This window comes from Microcaecilia unicolor, chromosome 10, assembly GCF_901765095.1.
Source record: "Microcaecilia unicolor chromosome 10, aMicUni1.1, whole genome shotgun sequence".
NCBI classification, from domain to species: Eukaryota; Metazoa; Chordata; class Amphibia; order Gymnophiona; family Siphonopidae; genus Microcaecilia; species Microcaecilia unicolor.
In genome coordinates, this window is record NC_044040.1 from 101,492,242 (window position 1) to 101,515,261 (window position 23,020).

The following is a 23,020-nucleotide window of genomic DNA, read 5'->3' on the forward strand; positions in this document are numbered from 1 at the left end:
ACCCCCAGGCCCGCTTTCTCTCAGCTGCAGCTTCAGGAGTATTCCTCAAGGCTGGATCAAGAAAAAGTTTATCACAGTAATCTCGGAGCGTCATCAATTCATCCAGAGCAGAAACTGGGTCGAGACCGAACTCCAACTTGGAACTAAAGACTGGACCTGGGCTTAGACCCGGATTACCAACAAAGGAAACAGTCTTAGGCTGGAAACCCAGCTGGAAGGATGATCTTGCCGAAACTCATGGCCTTTGCATTCTGTCACGTTTACAAAGCTGGGACTGGGTTTGTGAGCCCTTGGGCCACTGCTGAGGAGCGGCAGTGGCAGGCAAAACCACCCCACGCTAGAGAAAGGGCAGATCTCTGACAAACAGTTAGGCTTTACCTGCACCTGGCCACTTTTCACCAAGAGTTGAGCTCCAGGCTTCAGGTGGTCGGCAGGACTTATTGGACAGGGCAGGACTGGATAACAGCTAGGCAGCACAGGGACAGCAAGGCAGGGAAAGGATAGGCTAAAGGACAGGACTGAATGCTGCGAGCAGCCACTGAAACAGGGAACAAACACAGCTAGACAGGAGACTGAACTGAAAGCTGCAAGCAGCCACTGAAGCAGGGAACAAACACAGATAAACCCAGAACTAGACAAAGACATACAAACAAGACACAAGACTGGGAAACAAGCAATACCCTAAACTAAACATAGACTAACTAGAACAGGCAAGACTTCAGGCAAGAACTAGAGCAAGGAAACTAACTCAGGCTGAAGTGCAAAAGCACCAACATACCAGGGCCTTAGACGCAATGCAAAGGCAAAGCAGAAAGGTTTCAAAATGGCTAATAAGCCCAGCAGCAGCTGAGACTCAGCTGCAACAATCACCAGGCAACTAAGGGTGCTGTGCAGGTTCAAACAAAACAAGCAGGTCTGGCAGCCTGGAAGATCCGGACTGGACTGGGCTGAAATCTGGAATGGGTGACAACACACAGACAATCTAATGCAGCAGCACACAGAGACAGAGACAGAACTAACTCACAAAGAACAGACAGAAGCCAGCTCAGAAGCTGACCACAGGAAATAAGGTGAGTCTGAGAGCGGGCACGGCCACAGACGTGACAGATTGATAATTTTGTCCTTGAAGTGTTTGGCCAGTTGGTCAGCAGATGGGCAGTTCGTAGGTGAGGTGGTGACTGGATTGGTGTTTAGAAGTTTTTTTATAAGTTGATATTGTTTTTTTATGTCTGTGCCGTTGGTTGTAATTTGTTGTGTGTAGTAGGATATTTTGGCTTGTTTAATGGCATTTTTGTAAATCCTTTGTGACTGTTTCCATGTGATGAGGGTGAGATTGTTTTTTTGATTTGCTCCATGTTTTTTTTTAAGTTTCCTAGTTTGTGATTTTAGGTTTTTTAGCAGGTTGTTAAACCAAGGTGCCGGTTTGTGACGGCGTAAGGTTTTGGTGCATAGTGGAGCAATATCGTCCAGGATATGTTTGCATCTCTTATCCCAGTCAGTGAGGAAGTGGATTGAGTTTGGTTGTGCTGATGAAGTCACAAGAGGCGTAGCCAGGTTGTGATCTCATGGGGAGCAGACTTTTATAAAATAGGCACCGGTTGGTATCAGCTAGACAACAGTGTCTGTGTTGTTGCTCAGGGGTTGTAGCAGGCACGGATTAATACAGGCTGTCTCCATTGCGTCCTACCTACAAGGAAACAGTAAGTTACATCAGGAGGCAGGATGCAGGAGAGGTCCCTGGACTGGCCAGAGCAGGCAACCTGTCTTCTTAACTACAAAGTAAAAATTTTCAAATCGTGACCATCACCTCAGGAATAGCACACACATTCCTACATTCAAATAGGGCAAAACACTTTCCAGCTTATTTTCGAAAGAGAAAGACGCCCATATTTCGACCCAAATCGGGAGATGGGCGCCTTTCTCTCATGGGCGCCCAAATCGGTATAATCAAAAGCCGATTTTGGGCACCTCCAACTGCAGTCTGTCGCAGGAACAGACAAAGTTGATGGGGGCGTGTCGGAGGCGTGGTGAAGGCGGGACTGGGGCGTGTTTATTGGTTGAGGAGAGATGGGCGCGCTCGGCTGATAATGGAAAAAAGAAGGGCACCGGAGGCGAGAATTTGGGTCACTTTTTCTGGACCCTTTTTTTCATGAACAAGTCCCCAAAAAGTGCCCCAACTGCCCAGATTACCACCAGAGGAAATCAGGGATGACCTCCCCTGACTCCCCCAGTGGTCATTAACCCCCTCCCACCAAAAAAAAAAGAACTTTAAAAACTTTTTTTTCCAGCCTGTATGCCAGCCTCAAATGTCATACCCAGCTCCATCACAGCAGTATGCAGGTCCCTGGAGCAGTTGTTAGTGGGTGCAGTGGATTTCAGGCAGGTGGACCCAGGCCCTTCCCTCCCCCTACCTGTTACACTTGTGCTGCTAAATGGGAGCGCTCCAAACCGCCCCCAAAACCCACTATACCCACATCTAGGTGCCCCCCTTCAGCCATAAGTGCTATGGTAATGGTGTAGAGTTCTGGGGAGTGGGTTTTGGGGGGGATTTGGGGGGCTCAGCACCCAAGGTAAGGGAGCTATGGACTTGGGAGGTATTTTAATTTTTTTTTAATTGTTGCAAGTGCCCCCTAGGGTGCCCGGTTGGTGTCCTGGCATGTGAGGGGGACCAGTGCACTACGAATCCTGGCCCCTCCCACGACCAAATGCCTTGGATTTGTTCATTTTTGAGCTGGGCGCCTTCGGTTTCCATTATCGCTGAAGACCGATACCGCCCAGCTCAAATCCGCCCAAATGCGATGCATTTGCCTGGCACAAACCATATTATCAAAACAAAAGATGGACGCCCATCTTTTTCGAAAATACGGTCTGGCCTGCCCTTTCGCGGACCCATCCTCGGAGATAGGCGCCCATGGAGATGGGCGTTCACATTCGATTATGCCCCTCTTTGTGAAATAACACAAACCCCTGCAAAAAGGCACCCAAAACCTATACTGAAAACATACCACACCATAACAGCCCTAACCTACGTAGGAAAAGACGGTGCTATAAATATTACAGTGGGACCAAGAGAAATGTTTCCCTAGGTGGTCCTGGAGCACACTCTTACCATTCAGGTTTTCAGGCTATCCACAATGAATCTGCATGAAAAAGATTTGTATGTAATGGAGGCAGTATATGCAAATCAATGTTGTCACGTCTGTGGTCGTGACCACCCTCAGACTTACACCTTATTTCTGGGGGTCAGCATCTATGCTGGCTTCTGACTGTTTCTGTGTTAGTCTTGTCTCTGTCTCTGTGTGCTGATTGCTTCACTAGACCTCGCCTGTATGGGCTATGCCTCTCTGAGGAGCCAGCATCTAAGATGGCTCCCGCTTGTTTTGTGCCAGCTTCCAAGATGGCTCCTGCCTGTGCTTCCTATGTGTTCCAAGCCTCTCCTTTGTGTGAGTGTGTTCCCTGCTCCTGTCCTGCAGTAGGTGACATCATCAGGGAGAGCCTTCATAAGGAAGTGCTGTGCTTGCATAGTAAGTAAGAGTGTTATCCCCTCCGAAGGGACACCACCTTGTAGGGGTGGAGGGGCTTGTGTGTTTCAGTGACTTAGAGGGCTATGCTGAAGGGTTACCCATATCAGACAGGCCTCTGAGGAGAAACCAGACAAAGAGTGTCCCAAACTGGGAGAGTGGTAAGATGGTGACCTGAAGTTCGTATGCCCAACGGCCCAGCTGCCCTCTGAAGTTTTGTCTTCTTTACGTAAATTTCCTCTCTGCAATTGCAGTTACCTTAACTGAGAGGAAGGGGACAACCGGCAGTCAGCTGCCGATGGCCAGCATTTTATCCCCTGAGCAGCAAGTGTGGGACCGCTGTGTGACGAACTGCCCACAGATGAAAGGGTTGGCGAGTCCTTTGATTAGCGCCGGCGAAGGAGCGTCGACGCTCTTGGACCTGGAAAAAAACAACTCCATAGCTCCCGAATTATTCAACCATCATGCCCAAAGGAGTGGAGGAGTGAGTTAGAGGTATATGCTGAAACGGAGGACGTTTACAGCAGAACCCGAATCGGCGGAACCACTCCTAAACACCTATGAGAAATCAACTTGGAGTTTTTGGCTCCCGTGTAGGTTACATTGAATACCATCTGGAAGGCGCTTCAGGACCTAACGGTGGCAGTAAATAATTTTGTTTCAGATATAATTTTATTAGAGAGTTACATGGACAATTCAACTGAACCCTTTGAGAGTAAAAAATTGATATAACAAATGATTCTACATGAGCAAGAAGTGGTTATGATTTTGAAAATGATAATAGACCAGAAATTTTGAATAATAAAATGAATATTATTATAGATGATTAATATCAAGATTATTGTTTTTCCCAGAGTTCCGGGTATGACTCCTAAAGTTTTCCTCAGAAATATTTCCTCAAATTATTACTTTAAAAGGAGTGAAGCCTGTGAAGACTGGGATTACTTTAATCAGTGGGATTTGAATTAGAGACTTAAGTATATGTATTGTTAAATAACTTCTGGTTTTTAAAAGAGAGAATTTAATCAGATGTATTATTTCTAACTAATATTGGACAATAAGTATGTTTTCAATGAACTGATTTGACTATACACCGTATTGACCTTGAAGAAGCCAACCAGATGATCAATGGGGATAATCAGGTTAATACTACGTTTTTTTTTTCTGTTTACTGTTTAATTGAGCTCCTTATCTTGTTTCACTCTCCTTATTTAGTGGTCTAAGGAAGAGAATAGAATTACCTGACTGAAATAATTCCTACATATTACTTTCTCTGTATTTCCAGCAAGTTGTTTTATCGCTTGTAAAAATTTTAATGGTTATAAATAAAAAAAAATAAGAGTTATGCCAATAGGCCGTGAGGTTAGTGAGAGCACTGTTGCACTGCTACTTAGCCTTTCTCTGGGGCTCTTGCCCATCTGCTATTTGTGTCTGTGGACTGCTAGTCCTTCCGTGTGGGCTTTTGCCCTTTTGTTTTGTGTCTGTGGACTGCTAGTCCTTCCTTTGCCTTGCTCTGCATTTGGAGTCTGAAGCTTCAGCCATTTTCTCTCTGTCTGTGTTTGGAGCTGCTGAAGCTTCAGCCCTGACTCTGTTATCCCTGGTTTATTCCTCCATCTGCTGCCTGCCCAAAGACTCTGTTAGTTCCTGGTTTATTCCTCTGTCCGCTGCCTGCCCAAAGACTCTGTTTGCTCCTGGTTTATTCTATTGTCCGCTGCCTGCCCAAAGACTCTGTTTGCTCCTGGTTTATTCCTCCGTCTGCTGCCTGCCCAAAGACTCTGTTAGCTCCTGGTTTATTCCTCTGTCTGCTGCCTGCCCAAAGACTCTGTTAGCTCCTGGTTTATTCTATGGTCCGCTGCCTGCCCGAAGTCTCTGCTAGTTCCTGGTTGCTTCTTCTGTCTGCTTGCCAAGCTTGCTTGTACAGTGGTGGAAATAAGTATTTGATCCCTTGCTGATTTTGTAAGTTTGCCCACTGACAAAGACATGAGCAGCCCATAATTGAAGGGTAGGTTATTGGTAATAGTGAGAGATAGCACATCACAAATTAAATCCGGAAAATCACATTGTGGAAAGTATATGAATTTATTTGCATTCTGCAGAGGGAAATAAGTATTTAATCCCTCTGGCAAACAAGACCTAATACTTGGTGGCAAAACCCTTGTTGGCAAGCACAGCGGTCAGACGTCTTCTGTAGTTGATGATGAGGTTTGCACACATGTCAGGAGGAATTTTGGTCCACTCCTCTTTGCAGATCATCTCTAAATCATTAAGAGTTCTGGGCTGTCGCTTGGCAACTCGCAGCTTCAGCTCCCTCCATAAGTTTTCAATGGGATTAAGGTCTGGTGACTGGCTAGGCCACTCCATGACCCTAATGTGCTTCTTCCTGAGCCACTCCTTTGTTGCCTTGGCTGTATGTTTTGGGTCATTGTCGTGCTGGAAGACCCAGCCACGACCCATTTATAAGGCCCTGGCGGAGGGAAGGAGGTTGTCACTCAGAATTGTACGGTACATGGCCCCATCCATTCTCCCATTGATGCGGTGAAGTAGTCCTGTGCCCTTAGCAGAGAAACACCCCCAAAACATAACATTTCCACCTCCATGCTTGACAGTGGGGACGGTGTTCTTTGGGTCATAGGCAGCATTTCTCTTCCTCCAAACACGGCGAGTTGAGTTCATGCCAAAGAGCTCAATTTTTGTCTCATCTGACCACAGCACCTTCTCCCAATCACTCTCGGCATCATCCAGGTGTTCACTGGCAAACTTCAGACGGGCCGTCACATGTGCCTTCCGGAGCAGGGGGACCTTGCGGGCACTGCAGGATTGCAATCCGTTATGTCGTAATGTGTTACCAATGGTTTTCGTGGTGACAGTGGTCCCAGCTGCCTTGAGATCATTGACAAGTTCCCCCCTTGTAGTTGTAGGCTGATTTCTAACCTTCCTCATGATCAAGGATACCCCACGAGGTGAGATTTTGCGTGGAGCCCCAGATCTTTGTCGATTGACAGTCATTTTGTACTTCTTCCATTTTCTTACTATGGCACCAACAGTTGTCTCCTTCTCGCCCAGCGTCTTACTGATGGTTTTGTAGCCCATTCCAGCCTTGTGCAGGTGTATGATCTTGTCCCTGACATCCTTAGACAGCTCCTTGCTCTTGGCCATTTTGTAGAGGTTAGAGTCTGACTGATTCACTGAGTCTGTGGACAGGTGTCTTTCATACAGGTGACCATTGCCGACAGCTGTCTGTCATGCAGGTAACGAGTTGATTTGGAGCATCTACCTGGTCTGTAGGGGCCAGATCTCTTACTGGTTGGTGGGGGATCAAATACTTATTTCCCTCTGCAGAATGCAAATAAATTCATATACTTTCCACAATGTGATTTTCCGGATTTAATTTGTGATGTGCTATCTCTCACTGTTACCAATAACCTACCCTTCAATTATGGGCTGCTCATGTCTTTGTCAGTGGGCAAACTTACAAAATCAGCAAGGGATCAAATACTTATTTCCACCACTGTATGTCCTCGCCGTTGCGAGGCCCAATTGACCATGTTTGTTGTTTTGAGTGAGCCTGGGGGCTAGGGATACCCCATCAGTGAGAACAAGCAGCCTGCTTGTCCTCGGAGAAAGCGAATGCTACATACCTGTAGAAGGTATTCTCTGAGGACAGCAGGCTGATTGTTCTCACAAACCCGCCTGCCTCCCCTTTTGGAGTTGTGTCTTCCCTTGTCTTTGTCTTGCTACATACGGGACTGACAAACACGAGCCGGTTCGGGCGGGAAGACGGCCGCGCTTGTGCGGTGCGCATGGGCGCGCGAGGGCTAGCAAATGTCTTTGCTAGTGAAGATTCCGATTGGAGGGGGTGTCGTGGACGTCACCCATCAGTGAGAACAATCAGCCTGCTGTCCTCGGAGACCTGACACAAAGGCTTCCCGTTCCTCCTCAGGTAAGGGGTACAGATGGGACATAGCCCTGGCTACTTTCAGGCTCGCCTCAGGGGCATCCCATTGCGCTGAAATTAAGGTCTGCATGGCTTCATTAACGTGGAAGGTTCTAGGCGGGCGCTTCGTTCCCAGCATAATGGCGGAGCCAGTAGAGGCTGAGAGAGAGCCTTCCTCCGGAGAGGCAATCTTCAAAATGCTCATGGCCTGCACAAGCAGGTTGGGCAGATCCTCTGAGCGAAAAAGCCGCGCTGCAGAGGGGTCGTCCGCTCCATCTGAGCGAGGATCAGTCTCCTCCATAGATTCCGCTAAGGATCTCTGGGAGAACTCAGACACGCTGTTGTCATCCACATCAGAGGAGACCAAGTCCCCTAAGGGTGGAAGATCCACCCTAGGGCGCTTAAGCATAGAGGCCTCATCACCCCGATCAGAGAGGTGAGCAGGGGCAGAGTTCTGCATAAGAAAGGCCTGATGCAGCAGCAAAATGAACTCAGGGGAGAAACCTCCCAGTCTGTGCATTTCTGCAGCCTATGCCGCGGTCCTAGAGGTGCCCTCCATCTGCGCTCACAGTAGAGGGGGAGAGGCGTGTTGCGCGTCCAAAATGGCGTCTGGCGCGAAACTCCGAGAAGGAGCCGCGTGGGAAGAAGGGCGTTTTAATTTCGCCAACTTCTTACTGTCGCCCGATTCAAGGGTGACCAAGCTGTTAACGTCTCCCATCTCGATGGCGGCCCAAGAAGAAGCCGACCGAGCCGCGTGGCTGGTCACGACCGGGAGGGCGGCCAGCGGGGGATGGGCGCCTAAGGCGGGAAAGGCCGCCGCGCCGTAGGAAAAAACGGTGAACTCTCCCGGCTCCGAAAGGGTGCCCAAAAAGGGCGACTCTACCTTCGAGCCCCCCGCTTCCCCGCTAGGCGCGCGAACGCGTTCCGGGGAGCGTCTTTTCGCACCCTTGCCATCCGAGGCCAGAGCCACGTGGAGACCGTTCGGGGAACCCCCTGCCCGCTAGTAAAAGGTAAAAATAAGTTACCTGCTTCTTGCTCCGAGCAGCGACGACTTGTTCCAGTGAGCAGCTGCAAAAGGACGTCCTTTTTGAACGTCTTAAAATTTTTTTTTTTTAACGGAGCCAGCGGGAGGGGGGAAAAAAGGAGGGACCTGGCACCACCAGGTTTGCATTTGCTCACGAAGAGCCCTCAACCCCAGGTACTCAACAAAACCTAAACAATTAGGCTTGGAGACCTAGCCAGAGCTGCTGCTGTGTGACCACACACCTGCTGAGATACAGAACATACTGGGGAATTTCCGGCAGCACATGACCACATATAGGGAGGCAAAAGATTGCTCTCTATCTCCACCTGCTGGTAGATGGACACAACCCACCAGTCTATGGATTTATCTGCTTGATGATAGGGAATGAAATTTTATAATTGAAAACCTTGTGTTGATAAGTTGTTGTGTGCAAAGTTTCACGTTTATCACACCTTTAATTCCAGAGATATAAAAAGCCAAACTTTATAATTTTTTTGTGCCACAAATTTTTCGGACCAAATTTGCTCTAAGTTTTCTTAATGGAAATCGCTCATGAAGATGTTTTTATTATTTTGTTTAATAGAGCACAAAAAATTGTACAAGATGGCCAAGTTTTGTTTCTCTCAACAAAATATTGCCGGAGATACAGTGTCTCAAAGTTGCCGGAATCTCGGAGTCATACCTTAGAAGGCTGCAGTATGGGGTCAAACAGATTACTATATCTCAGCAAGTATTGCATCGGTGAACGTAAAACTTTACCAATGTTCATTGGGGACATGTATGAATGTTCACAGAAAATTTCATCGAAATCCGTGATGGTCGAGCAGGGTACTTCTCTGAAATCAGACCACTTGACATTGAATGACCCAGGAACCAAAGCAGTCCAAAACAAGTAAAGTAAAATCAAGAACAAAAAAACCACATACAACAACACAGTTTATACCTAATTGTTGAATCACCCTTAGGATTCACCTTTGGGTTTAAAAAGCAAAACTATGTGATTGTAAGGATTGGATAAATGAATTAAAACAAAGTTTACAGCAAATGCCCTTCATATATAATACTTGGTATTAATAACGAAACAGTGATGGAATATTCACATAGCAAGCAGCTCGAACCAACAGATTTATTTTCCATTTAATATAATTAGCTTTGTATGAACTTGGTGGCTAATAGTGTGCTAAACTGGACAATGTTTTGTTGGCTCATTTAGGCTGTGTCTGGAAAGAACGTGTGCATGAAAAAAGCCTCTACCTCTTATTCAGTACATATCTGTGAAACAGTAGTAATAAAAAAAAAAACAGCAACTGCATTTTTATAATATACCACTGCATTCCACAAAATAAAAAGGCGCAAGTTCCCAAATGCTATCTTTTTCTTTTGATGCAGGCACAGGAAAAAAAAAGATGTTTAAATGCTCCCAGTTTCAACCTAATTAATGTTTGTTAAACCAATACTTCCTCTGTGTACATCCGTACGCTGCACAAGCCAGCATGTTTGAAAATATAAGATTAAATAAAAATGCCACCAGCAATAAAGAACAACAACAGCTCATAGGTTTGCTTGCTTTGTTTTGAATGTACTGGATGAGGAGGACGACGGGGGGGGGGGGGGGGGGGGGGGAAGTGAAAATACTGATTAACCTAATTGGTTTCAACGTGTGACGTCACTTCGGCTCCTGTCTGTTAAACCTCATCGGTTGTATCGAACCTCCTTGCTTCACTGCTTTCTGGTTTTTTTTTTCGGTTTCCTGCTCTTCTGTTCTTTGGCGTAATTTCCTGTTTCCGGTAAGGTGGGTCGCTTTCAGAGGGAGGGAGTCTAGGGAGAGTAGGTAGTTGGGTTATAGGGTCTGGCATCGGAAAGCTGAGGGATTGTTGGTGGGCAAGGTCTGGTCTGGTGTGTGAGTTTGAGGGAGAAGTGCTGGCTCGCTAACAGGGGGAGAACGGAAGAGATAGCAGACTACGGGGAAGGGTGCTCGGCGTATGAGAGTAGCGGAATGCGTGTGTCTTGGTTATCTTTGAGTGTGAGCTGCTGGGGTATTATACCTTAAACGGATTTTTCACCACTGGTGAGCGAGAGGGGTAACTGCAGGTAATTTAGTGTTATTGTCGGTTGTTGGCATAAACAGTTATTTATTCTGGTCTTCCTTTCGTTTCTGTTTCCAGCTGATTTTGTAGCTGCCATGGGTGACACTGAGCTGATGTGGGCCTTGAAAAACGGAGACTTGGATGTGGTGAAGGAGTTCTTTGCTGGGGTAAGAAGTGGTGATTGGGAAGCAATGGTGGGAATGATGGGAAGCTAATAGTTCTTTTGTTTTGGTGAGGTATAGCCTACTGAAGTGGAGTTGGTGCTTTTGGGGAACCTCTAGCAGAAAAAGCTGCCTTGAAATTAACTATAACCTTTATTTCATTTACTATGTAAAAGCTTGTTTATAATTTTTTTTGTTAAATTTAAGAGGTTTTGTAACATTGGAGCCTCGTTTTTTGTGAAGCTGGTGAATGTTTGAGTCAACATTTGATATTTGCCTTTTTAGATTAGATGAGTAATTTTTTCTAAGTCTAAGCTCGAGGCCATATTTATGCAGGCTTACTACTACTTAACATTTCTAGAGCGCTACTAGGGTTACGCAGCGCTGTACAATTTAATAAAGAGAGACAGTCCCTGCTCAAAGAGTTTACAATCTAATAAGCTTAGTAGGTACATCTCTGTGAAGCAGCGTCATCTTAACTGTCATGGGATTCTGTGTGCAGACGTCTTGAGGATGAGTCCCATGCCTGTTTCTGTGATTTCCTGAACCGCACATTGTGCTTCTTTGGCACATTCTCTAGGACCCTGGGGCCACAGCCATAAGAAACAAAAGCCTATGGTCTTTCAAGATAGAAGTCAGAAGTGGAGCATACAAAATTTGTCTCTACCCTACACTGGAAGACCCAGAGGAGTCATAAGAGTGTTAACAGCTGCACTGCCAGTCTTGCATTCCAGACGTAATTTAGCTATGGGCTTATTAATATTGGCCAATAATAAAGAGTGGAGGAAAAAGACCTTAGAAGTCACAGTGCAATTATTTATCCAGTGTCTAAAAATAGACTTGATATCTTTCATGTGTCAATTTCCAAACTGTCTTAATTTCAGTGTGTTTTTTTTTTTAAAATTAAAATGCCATGTTAAGTGTAATCCCAATGCGGGTCAGCAGCATATCAGAAAACAAAAACACTTGTCCCGGTAGTCCTCTTTCAGTAAGGTGCTTCATCAGGGGCTAGGACTCTGTTCAATAGTACAAGAATTGCTTCAAACACGGAATTTTATTGGCTAATTCCCTTAAAAAAAATAAAAGTGCAAAATTGAGGATGGCTCTGATTTTTCATCTTATGTTATATAGTACAGTCTTCATTGGCATAGCACTCACTGAGTTTGGCTCGAAGCATTGTTGTGATGGAGTTCTCATTTTAGTAGCGCATCAAAACGGCGTCCGTTTTTAAGTAGAATGCCATTTTTTAATTGACCAGTCAGTGAAGATTCCTCACACTTCTTCTCTTCTCTCATTATTGATTGGTTGTGGACACAATTTTTAAGAGGGTAAGGTTAACTCATTTTCTTTTTTGGCCTATTATACTGGGAACAGCTGTATTAACTTAGGGGAATTGTCACCTTCACCCGGAGTCAGCTAATGGTACTATACCAAAAAGAGACTCCAAGATTATAAACCATTTTCTCTTTGACATATCAGTGTCAATCAGCAACACACAGTAAAGTTATTTTACTGGTTATTTGAAGTGGTAATTGTTGTGCAAGCATTTCTTCAGCCACCCAACTTGACTCTACTGCTGATTTGAGCTCATTATGATGGCATTGGATGTTATCATTTGGAGTAAACATCTATATGGTGTATCATTTGAATATACATGACCCAGTGGGGTTATGATAATGTGAACGCCACTCAAGAAGGACTCAGTGGCGGATAAATATTCTGTTTGGTACACTGGATCAATGCGAGACTTTAATATCGGGTTTAAATGAATGCACTGTATTATTTGGCAGTATTGTGTTATTTGATTTAACAATGTTATAGTTGTTGTATTATACTCATTAGCTTTGAAGGGTGTCTGACGTGTGCTTGTGAATGAGTGTGTATATGGTATAACTTTACTGTGTGTTGCTGATTGACACTGATGTGTCAATAAAGAGAAAATGGTTTATAATCTTGGAGTCTCTTGTTGGTATAGTACTATTATACTGGGCCCAGGACAATCGCACCTTTTTCACATAGGTAAAAGTGGCCTTGCCTGGAGGGCTTATGGCACTGTTTTTCAGTGCAAGGCCCCTAGAACAGTGGGAGTCCTTAAGACTGCATGGGTCATCTACTACGAAAGCTGTCAACAAGAAAAATTAGCAGAAATGAGAGAAAAAGACCTTGGAGAACTCAGGAGGAGCAAGACTAAATTACGTACTTTCTCCATGTGGGTCAGTTCTCATTTATTGGTTATTAAAAAAACACCCAAATCTAAACATTTATTTTTATAAGATTCTTTTTCAAATTTTCTTAAGTCTTTTAATATTATTATTCCACTGATTTAACTAAAAGCACTTATCTTTTATTTCTGATGAAGCAACCGTTTCACTTTTAATCAAGCTTCCATAGGGGACTGTGCTGTTATAGCTCAACACAGGCATTTAAAAAATATTTTTTAATAAGCATTCTTTAAAAGAAACATCAAGTTATCCAAACAAATTCTATTGTCAACTTTAAGACGAGCCAACTGCAAAACACTCGCAAATTTCTCAAAATGGTGCTTTGATGTCAGATGCCAAAGACAGACTATTTAAACACGATATGACATCATAAGTACATAAGTATTGCCATACTGGGGCAGACCGAAGGTCCATCAAGCCCATCCTGTTTCTAACAGTGGCCAATCCAGGTCACAAGTACCTGGCAAGATCTCAAAAAAAGGTACAATACATTTTATGCTGTTTATCCTAGAAATAAGCAGTGAATTTTCCCCAAGTCCATTTTAATAATGGTCTATGGACTCTTCCTTTAGAAAGCCATGCAAACCTTTTTAAAACCCCGCTAAGCTAACTGCTTTTACTACGTTCTCTGGCAATGAATTCCAGAGTTGAATTACATGTTGAGTGAAGAAAATTTTCCTCCGATTTCATTTTAAATTTACTTTGTAGCTTCATCGCGTGTCCCCCTAGTACTTGTATTTTTGGAAAGAGTAAACAAGCGATTCACGTCTACCCATTCCACTCCACTCATTATTTTATAGACCTCTATCATATCTCCCCTAAACTGTCTTTTCTCCAAGTTGAAGAGCTCTAGCCGCTTCAGCCTTTCCACAAAGGGAAATCTTCCCATCCCCTTTATAATTTTCATCGATCTTCTCTGTATCTTTTCTAATTCTACTATATAGAAACATGACAGCAGATAAAGGCCATATGGCCCATCCAGTCTGTCCATCCTCTGTAACCCCTAACTCTTCCTTTTCCTAAGCGATACCACATGCTTATCACATGCCTTTTTAAATTCTGACACGATCCTCGATTCCACAACCTCCACCGGGAGGCCATTCCATGCCTACACCACCCTTTCTGTGAAATAATACTTTCTTAGATTACTCCTAAGCCTATTCCCTCTTAACTTCATCATATGCCCCCTTGTTCCAGAGCTCTCAGTTGAAAAAGGCTCACTTCCTCTACATAAATGCCCTTGAGATATTTAAATGTCTCTATCATGTTTCCTCTCTTCCAGCGTATACATGTTGAGGTTCATAAGCCTGTCCCTATATTGTTTGTGTTCAAGACTGCTTACTAATTTTGTAGTTGCCCTCTGGACCGACTCAATCCTGTTTATACTTTTCCGTAGGTGCAGTCTCCAGAACTGCACACAGTACTCTAAATGGGGCCTCACCAGAGACGTATACAATGGCACTATTGCCTCCTTTTCCTTTTGGTCATCTCTCTGTTTATGCACCCAAGCATCCTTCTGACTTTGACCCTCGCTTTTTTTTTTTTTTTTTGATTTGAAACAGGACTTTTTCGCTTTTTCTACCTGTTTGGAAACTTTAAGGTCGTCAGACTCGGACTCGATCACCCCCAAGTCCTGTTATTCCTTCGTACACTGAAGCACTTCACCCATATACTGTACTGTTCCCTCGGATTATTGCGACCCAAGTGCATGGCCTTGCATTTTTTGGGATTAAATCTTAGTTGCCAAATATCGGTCCATTCCTCCAGCTTCGCTATGTCCTTCCTCATGTCATTCACACCCTTCAGGGTGTCCACCCTGGTATCATCCGCAAAGAGACAACCTTACCAGACAGCCCTTCCATAATATTGCTCACAAAGACGTTAAAAAGAGTTGGCCCAAGGACCAATCTCTTCAGTACTCCACTGACAACATCCTTTTCTTCAGAGCAAGCTCCATTACCACTACCCTCTGTCTCCTTCTACTTAACCAATTTTTAACCTAATCAGTTACTCTAGGTCCCATACCAAGGGCACTCAATTTATTTATCATTCACCTGTGCGGAACCGTGTCAAAGGCTTTGCTAAAATCTAAGTATACCACATCAAGTGCTTCTGCCACGTCTAGCTGTTTGCTCACCCAGCCGAAGAAGTCGGTCAGATTCGTCTGACACGATCTGCCACTAGTGAAGCCATGCTGCCTCGGGTCCTGCATTCTATTCAGTTCGAGAAATCTTACTACTACTACTTAGCATTTCTATAGTGCTGCCAGGGTTACGCAGCGCTGTACAAGTTTAAACATGGGGAAGGACAGTCCCTGCTCAAGAGAGCTTACAATCTACTTTAGTAGCGTTTTCCATTAGCTTACCACCGAGGTCAGACTTGCAAGTCTGTAATTCCTGGTGGTGGTGGTGGTTGTTATTAAAGCTGAGGCACATTGCTGCTCCCTCTGAGACTATTAAATGCTGCTTCTGGTGTGGGAACCGGAGAGCAGCGTCGGGAGTGTGCTGAGCCTGCTATCGCGACTTCCTGGCTGAGGAGCGAGCGTCGGAGGTGCGGGAATGCCCACTGCAGGCCGCAAAATTGGCAGCAGCGTTACTGGGTTCCTGTGGGCTTTCTTCTTCTTTCCCAGTGGCGGATGACTTCGGCGCCATTTTCCCTTGAGCGGTGCCAACTTTTCTCGGCTGAGACCTCCTCTCCCAGCTCTCCAGTGCGCATAGTGGCAGATGTTGTTTTTTCTCTTGCACAGGAGATGGTGGGGGAGTGCTAGATTCTGGTGCTTCGTCGCACCTTATTTCCCACGCAGTTGCTCTGGGGCTGGACTCTCCCTGTGCCATTTTGGATTCCTCGTGTGTGTGGGGGGCTGCGCCGGCTGCAGGGCCTTCGGCAGAGACAGCAACAGGATCTGTTCCTTATCTGCTTCCCAGATGGGGGACAGGGAGTTGGAAACAGCTGAAATGCCGTTTTCACCTGATTTTGTGCTCGTAATGCACAAGGCTTTCCTCAAGCGATCTGAGGGATCCCCTTCTGCAGCCCCCCCCTCCCAGGAGGGGGGTAGCATCTTCCCTTCCTTTAGTAGCCAAACTTCCACGTATCGAAGTGCGGGGTCTGGATGAACTCTGAGTTTGTAGATAGATGACGGTCAATTTTCAGGAGTTTCCTGCCTTGGCAGGTCAGATTCTATGGAGGAAGACGAGTTTCCTCCGGAGGGGGGAGATGATCCTATGGTGGTGTGTCTGTTCCGCCAGGAGGAGCTGCCGAACCTTATAGTACGGGCTCTGGCAGTTTTAAACATCTCTTCGCCGGACAGCGGTCTCCCTCTCCTCGGTGGCCCCATCTACTATGTCTGGGACCAGGTGGCCACCCAGAATCTTCCAGATTCACGAAGGCAATGAAGGTGCTCATTGCAGCACAATGGGACATGCTGGATGCAGGTTTGTGTGTGTCGAGAGCCATGGCGCGCCTCTATCTGCTCCCTGAAGGAGAGCGGGAGGCTTTTCGTCTTCCCACTGTGTATTCTTTATCTTATCTCTCGCTCCCTTCAACTGCTCGCCCTAACCGAAACCTGGATCTCCCCGGAAGACTCTGCCTCAGTTGCAGCCCTCTGCCATGGAGGCTATCTCTTCTCCCACACGCCCCCGCCCAGTTGGCCGTGGCAGAGGCGTTGGGCTACTACTCCCACCCTCCTGTAGTTTCCAACCCCTCCACCTACCGCAGTCTCACTGCTTCTCATCCTTTGAAGCCCATTCCATCCGGCTATTCTACCCGTTACCACTCAGAGTGGCAGTCATTTACCGCCCCCCTGATAAATCCTTCCCTTCCTTCCTCACCGACTTTGATGCTTGGCTCTCCGTCTTTCTTGACCCTTCATCTCCGTCCCTCATTCTCGGAGACTTTAACGTACACGCTGATGACCTATCCGACCTCTATACTTCTAAGTTCCTCACCCTAACATCCTCCTTCAATCTCCAGCTGTGCTCCACCACCTCTACTCACCGTGACGGCCATTGTCTCGACCTCGTCCTCTTCTCCTCTGGCTCACCCTCCTATTTCCACGTCTCAGCTCTTCCTCTCTCCGATTATCACCTGATCACATTTACACTTCTTCACCCCCCCCCTCCACCCCGTCCAACTTTAACCACCACCTCCAGGAACCTCCAGGCTATTGACCCCTCCACCTTATCATCTACTATCTCTAATCTCCTCCCCTCCATCACGTCCTCCGAAACTGTCGACAAAGCGGTCTCCGCTTACAATACCGCTCTTTCCTCTGCTTTGGACACCCTCGCACCATCCATCTCCCGTCCCACAAAGCGCACCAATCCCTAGCCCTGGCTGACTCCTTGCATCCGTTACCTTCGCTCCTGCACCCGATCCGCTGAGCGCCTCTGGAGGAAATCTCGTACCCTTTCAGACTTCCTCCACTCCTCCCTATTCCGTGCAAAACAGGACTATTACACCCAATTGACCAATTCTCTCAGCTCCAACCCTCATCGTCTCTTCACCACCCTTAACTCCCTCCTAAAAGTGCCCCCCGCTCCTACTCCCCCTTCTCTCTCTCCTCAATCACTGGCCGACTATTTCCGCGACAAAGTGCAAAAGATCAACCTTGAGTTCACGACCAAGCCACCACCTCCTCTTCACCCTTTAACCCTCTCCCTCAACCAACCTACCCAGGCCTCTTTCTCCTCTTCTCCTGAGATCACCGAGGATGAAACTTCCCGCCTTCTTTCCTCCTCGAAATGCTCCACCTGTTCCTCTGATCCCATCCCCACCAACCTACTCAACACCATCTCCCATACTGTCACCCCCTCCATCTGTCGCATCCTCAACCTCTCTCTCTCCACTGCAACTGCACCTTCAAGCACGCCGTTGTCACACCTCTCCTCAAAAAACCTTCACTTGACCCTACCTACCCCTCCAACTACCACCCCATCTCTCTTTTACCCTTCCTCTCCAAAATACTTGAGCGCACCGTTCACAGCCGCTGCCTTGATTTTTCTCTCCTCTCATGCCATCCTGGATCCACTTCAATCCGGTTTTCGCCCTCTGCACTCGACAGAAACGGCACTCTCTAAAGTTTGCAATGACCTGCTCCTGGCCAAATCCAGAGGTCACTACTCCATCCTCATCCTCCTCGATCTTTCCGCCGCGTTTGACACTGTCAGTCATGATTTACTTCTTGCCACGCTGTCCTCTTTTGGGTTCCAAGGCCTTGTCCTCTCCTGGTTCTCCTCTTATCTCTCCCACCGCACCTTCAGGGTACACTCCCATGGATCTTCCTCCACTCCCATCCCACTATCTGTTGGAGTTCCCCAGGGATCTGTCCTTGGACCCCTTCTCTTCTCAATCTACACCTCTTCCCTGGGCTCGCTGATCTCGTCTCATGGTTTTCAGTATCATCTTTATGCTGACGACACCCAGCTATATCTCTCCACACCTGACATCACCGCGGAGACCCAGGCCACGGTATCGGCCTGTTTATCAGACATTGCGGCATGGATGTCCAACCGCCACCTGAAGCTGAACATGTCCAAGACCGAGCTCCTCGTCTTTCCTCCTAAACCCACTTCTCCTCTTCCTCCACTCTCTATCTCAGTTGATAACACCCTCATCCTCCCCGTTCCATCTGCCCGCAACCTCGGAGTCATCTTCGACTCCTCCCTCTCCTTCTCTGCGCATATCCAACAGACTGCCAAGACCTATCGCTTCTTCCTCTTCAACATCAGCAAAATTCGCCCTTTCCTCTCTGAGCACACCACCAGAACTCTCGTCCACGCTCTCATTACCTCTCGCCTTGATTACTGCAACTTACTCCTCACCGGCCTCCCACTCAGCCATCTATCCCCCCTTCAATCCGTTCAGAACGCTGCTGCACGTCTTATATTCCGCCAAAACCGATATACTCATATCACCCCTCTCCTCAAATCACTTCATTGGCTTCCGATCAGATATCGCATACAATTCAAGCTCCTCCTCCTTACCTACAAATGCACTCAGTCTGCGGCTCCTCACTACCTCTCCACCCTCATCTCCCCCTATGTTCCCGCCCGTAAGCTCCGCTCACAGGACAAAGCCCTTCTCTCAGTACCCTTCTCCACCACTGCCAACTCCAGGCTCCGCTCATTCTGCCTTGCCTCACCCTATGCCTGGAACAATCTTCCTTTACCCATACGCCATGCCCCCTCCATCTTCAAATCTCTGCTTAAAACTCACCTCTTCAATGCTGCCTTCGGCGCCTAACTGCTCGAGAAATATAGAATGCCCCAATCTATCCACCCTATCAGATTAACTGTTCACTCGTCCTCTAGATTGTACACTTGTATTTAGATTGTTCTCTTGTCTTTTAGATTGTAAGCTCTTTGAGCAGGGACTGTCGTTCTATGTTTAAATTGTACAGCGCTGCGTAACCCTAGTAGCGCTTTAGAAATGTTAGTTAGTAGTAGTAGTATTCCTTAATCATGGCGGTCACTATGAAGACTATGTTACCTGTGGAAGGGGGCACGGCCCTCAAAGATCCTCAGGACAGGAAATTGGAATCTTCATTGACAATGTCATTTGAGGTAGCTGTGTTGTGTCTGCAGGCGTCGGTTTGCGGTTCCTATGCTGCCAGAGCATGCCTTTCTTGGGTGTAGAAAGCAGCCTCCACAAAGGAGGTAGTTGAGGCTTTTCCTTCTCTGGAGGCAGGTCTTACTTACCTAGCGGAGCTACTTTATGACCACCTTCGAGCCTCGGCAAAAGAGGTCTCCCTTTCAGGGATGGCTCGCTGCTGATTGTGGCTTCGTCACTGGTTGGCGGATACAGCTTCTAAGTCTCGTCTTGCGTGTTTGCCGTTCCGAGGCAAGCTTCTTTATGGTGAGGATTTGGACAAAATTGTCAAGGACCTGGGGGATTCTAAAAGCTGTCGTTTACCTGAGGGTAAGTCGAAGACTGGCTCTCGTTCGGGCTACTCCCAGGCCTCCTTTAGAGATGCCCGCTGTTATTGTCCGGGCAGGTCTGGTTTCTTCGTGAAACTGTGTTTCCCTCAGAAGTAGCAGCCCTTTTGTGGGGAACGCCGCTCCAGTGGCGCTTCCCCAAGACCTGCAACTGGAGCTCATGCCCAATGATGGGGCCTTGGCCCACCTCCCATCATTGATAGGGGGATGGCTGTCCCTTTTTCTGGGGGAATGGGCTAGGGTTACTTCAGATGAGTGGGTCTTGGAGGTAATCCGAGATGGTTACGAGGTAGAATTATTTCGGTCTCTGGCAGAATTTTTTGTGGAGCCTCCTTGCAAAGCTCCACAAAAGGTAGCATCGGTCAGGGAGACTCTAAGGACCTTGCTCCAGCTAGGGGTGGTGGTTCCCATTCCAGTAATTCAGTGGTTTCTAGTCTGCTACTCCATTTACTTTGTAGTACCCAAAAAAAGAGGGTTCCTTTTGGCCTGTGCTCGATCTAAAGGGCATAAACAGGGCCCTGCAAGTGCATCACTTTCGAATGGAAACTCTTTGTTCTGTCATGGCCACGGTTCAGCCAGGGGAGTTCCTGACCTCCCTCGATCTCAAGGAATCTTACTTACACATTCCCATTTGGCCTCCATCATCGGTTTCTGCGTTTTTGCAGTCCTGGGCCAGCATTTTTAGTTTCGGGCCCTGCCTTTCGGACTGGCTACAACACCCAGAACCTTTTCCAAAGTCGTGGTGGTAGTCGAGGCATTCCTGTGGTGAGAGGGAGTGCAGGTGCACCCTTATCTGGACGATTGGCTGATACAGGCACTTTCCCTTCTAGAGAGCGTGTGGGCGACTGAGAAGGTCGTCAGTTTGCTATGCTTGTTGGGTTGGACAGTCAACTTGGACAAGTCACCTGATTCTTTCACAATCCCTGGAGTACCTTGGAGTGCTGTTCGACACTCGGTGAGGCTCAGGTACAGAGTCTTTTTCGGCTGCGAGCACCCAGGGCCTGGGATTGCGTTCAAGTGTTCGGTTCCTTGGCAGCCATGCTTAATGTGGTTCCGGGGCCAGGAGTCACATGCGGCCTGTTCAGAGGTTGCTTCTGAGCCAGTGGTTCTCCCCCCCCCCCCCCCCCCCCCCCCTGTCGGAGCACTACGCAGTTCGCCTCCCCTGGGAACCGTATGCCAGATTGGCCTTGTGTTGGTGGCTGCGCCCTGACAAGCTGGGGCTGGGGATGCCCCTTGGAGTACCGGAATGGATAGTTGTGAATACGGATGCCAGTCTCGCGGGCTGGCTGGGCCAGACAGCTCAGGGGACTTGGTCCCTGACGGAGGCTTCCTGGTCCATCAACCGGTTGGAACTGAGAGCGATTCGGCTGGCGCTCCGAGCCTTTCACTCTTTTCTGGAGGGGAAACCTGTTTGGATTCTCTCCGACAATGTGACAGCGGTGGCATATGTTAACCGTCAGGGGGGCACCAGGAGTACCCCGCTGGCCAAGGAGGCGTTGCTTCTGTGCCTTTGGGTGGAGAGGCGCTTACCCCTGCTCTACTACTACTACTTGACATTTCTAAAGCGCTACTAGCTCAGTGGCTCACATAGCGTGGTCGCTAACATTGAAGCGGACTTTTTGAGTCATCACGTGCTGGACCTGGGAGAGTGGGAGCTCTGCAATCTGGTGTTCTCATGGACCACTGGGGAGTTTCTGTGGTGGACCTAATGGCACGGGGAACCAATGCGAAAGTTCTGCGCTTTTTCAGCAGGGGCAGGGATCCCCTGTCACAGGGGATCGATGCACTTTTTTTTATTTTATTTTATTTTTATTTATGGCACTTCTATCCCACATTTTCCCACCTATTTGCAGGTTCAATGTGGCTTACAAAGATCTGTTATGGCATCACCATAGAAGGGAAGAAATACAATTCGTGTTGCAAAGAGGTAAAAGAAAACAGGAGGATCTGGTTATGCAGCTGTACAGTGAGACATTCTGAATAAAGGAGCGTAAGGGTTGTGTTCAAGTAATTATGGGGTCTCGTGGTAGGCTTTGTTAGAGAGAGGTTTTCAAAGCTTTGCGGAAGCTATTTAATTCGTTGATCATTTTCAAGTGAGTTGGTAGTGTATTCCACATCTTTGTACTCATGTTGGAAAAGCTGGACGCATGTGTTAGTTTGTATTTGACCCCTTTACAGCTGGGGAAGTGTAGGTTGAGAAAGGTGCGGGAAAATTGTTTAGCGTTTCTGTGTGGAAGTTCCACTAGGTCTAGCATGTAGGTTGGGGCATCTCCATGAATGATTTTATGAACAATCGTGCATATCTTGAACGTGGTTCGTTCTTTCAGTGGGAACCAGTGTAGGTTCTTTCTTAGGGGTTTTGCACTTTCATATTTTGTTTTTCCAAATATGAGTCTGGCTGCGGTATTCTGGGCCGTCTGGAGTTTCTTGATGGTCTGTTCTTTACAGCCAGCGTAGAGTGAGTTACAATAGTCCAGGTGACTTAGTACCAGGGATTGTACCAGGTTTCGAAAGATGGCCCTTGGGAAGAAAGGTTTTACTCTTTTGAGTTTCCACATGGAGTGGAACATTTTCTTCGTTGTATTCTTCACGTGGTTTTCAAGTGTGAGGTTTCGGTCAATGATGACTCCCAGAATTTTCAGGCTGTTTGAGATGGGGAGGGAAAAGTTAGGGGTGGTTATGGTGGTAAATTTATTTGTGTTACGTTGTGAGGTTAGTATAAGACTGTGTGTTTTTTCTGCATTGAGTTTTAGCTGGAATGCATCCGCCCAGGAGTGCATGATTTGGAAGCTTTGGTTGATTTCGTTGGTAATTTCCTTTAGGTCTTGTTTGAATGGGATATAGATCGTGACATCATGCTTATATGTATGGATTAAGGTTTTGGTTGTCTAATAGCTTGGCTAGTGTTAGGGTTGGTGAGAGGGGGGATCTTTGGGGGACTCCACATTCAGGTATCCATGGGTCTGATATCGCCGTGTTAGTTGTTACTTGGTATGATCTGGTTGTCAGGAATCCTCTAAACCAATTAAGGACGTTACCTCCAACTCCAAAGTATTCCAGGATGTGTAGTAATATTCTGTGGTTGACTATGTCGAAGGCACTGGACATGTCAAATTGAAGGAGAAGTATGTTATTGCCA

At 46.9% G+C, this 23,020-nt stretch overlaps 1 protein-coding gene across 6 annotated transcripts in view; it reads left to right on the forward strand.

Annotated features, from left to right (window-relative positions):
• Nucleotides 1–23,020, forward strand: part of MTPN (myotrophin) — a 312,389-nt gene that overhangs the window by 154,416 nt on the left and 134,953 nt on the right. Inside the window, exons 1-2 of one of the 6 annotated variants that reach the window (XM_030217253.1) lie at nt 10,166–10,266; nt 10,645–10,733. In XM_030217253.1, coding sequence (XP_030073113.1) covers nt 10,662–10,733 — 72 coding nt within the window. In that variant the 5' untranslated portion in view covers nt 10,166–10,266; nt 10,645–10,661. Of the gene's footprint in view, nt 1–10,165; nt 10,272–10,299; nt 10,548–10,644; nt 10,734–23,020 lie in introns of those variants that run through there. The other 5 variants (XM_030217254.1, XM_030217251.1, XM_030217250.1 and 2 more) reach the window with 5 other exon arrangements.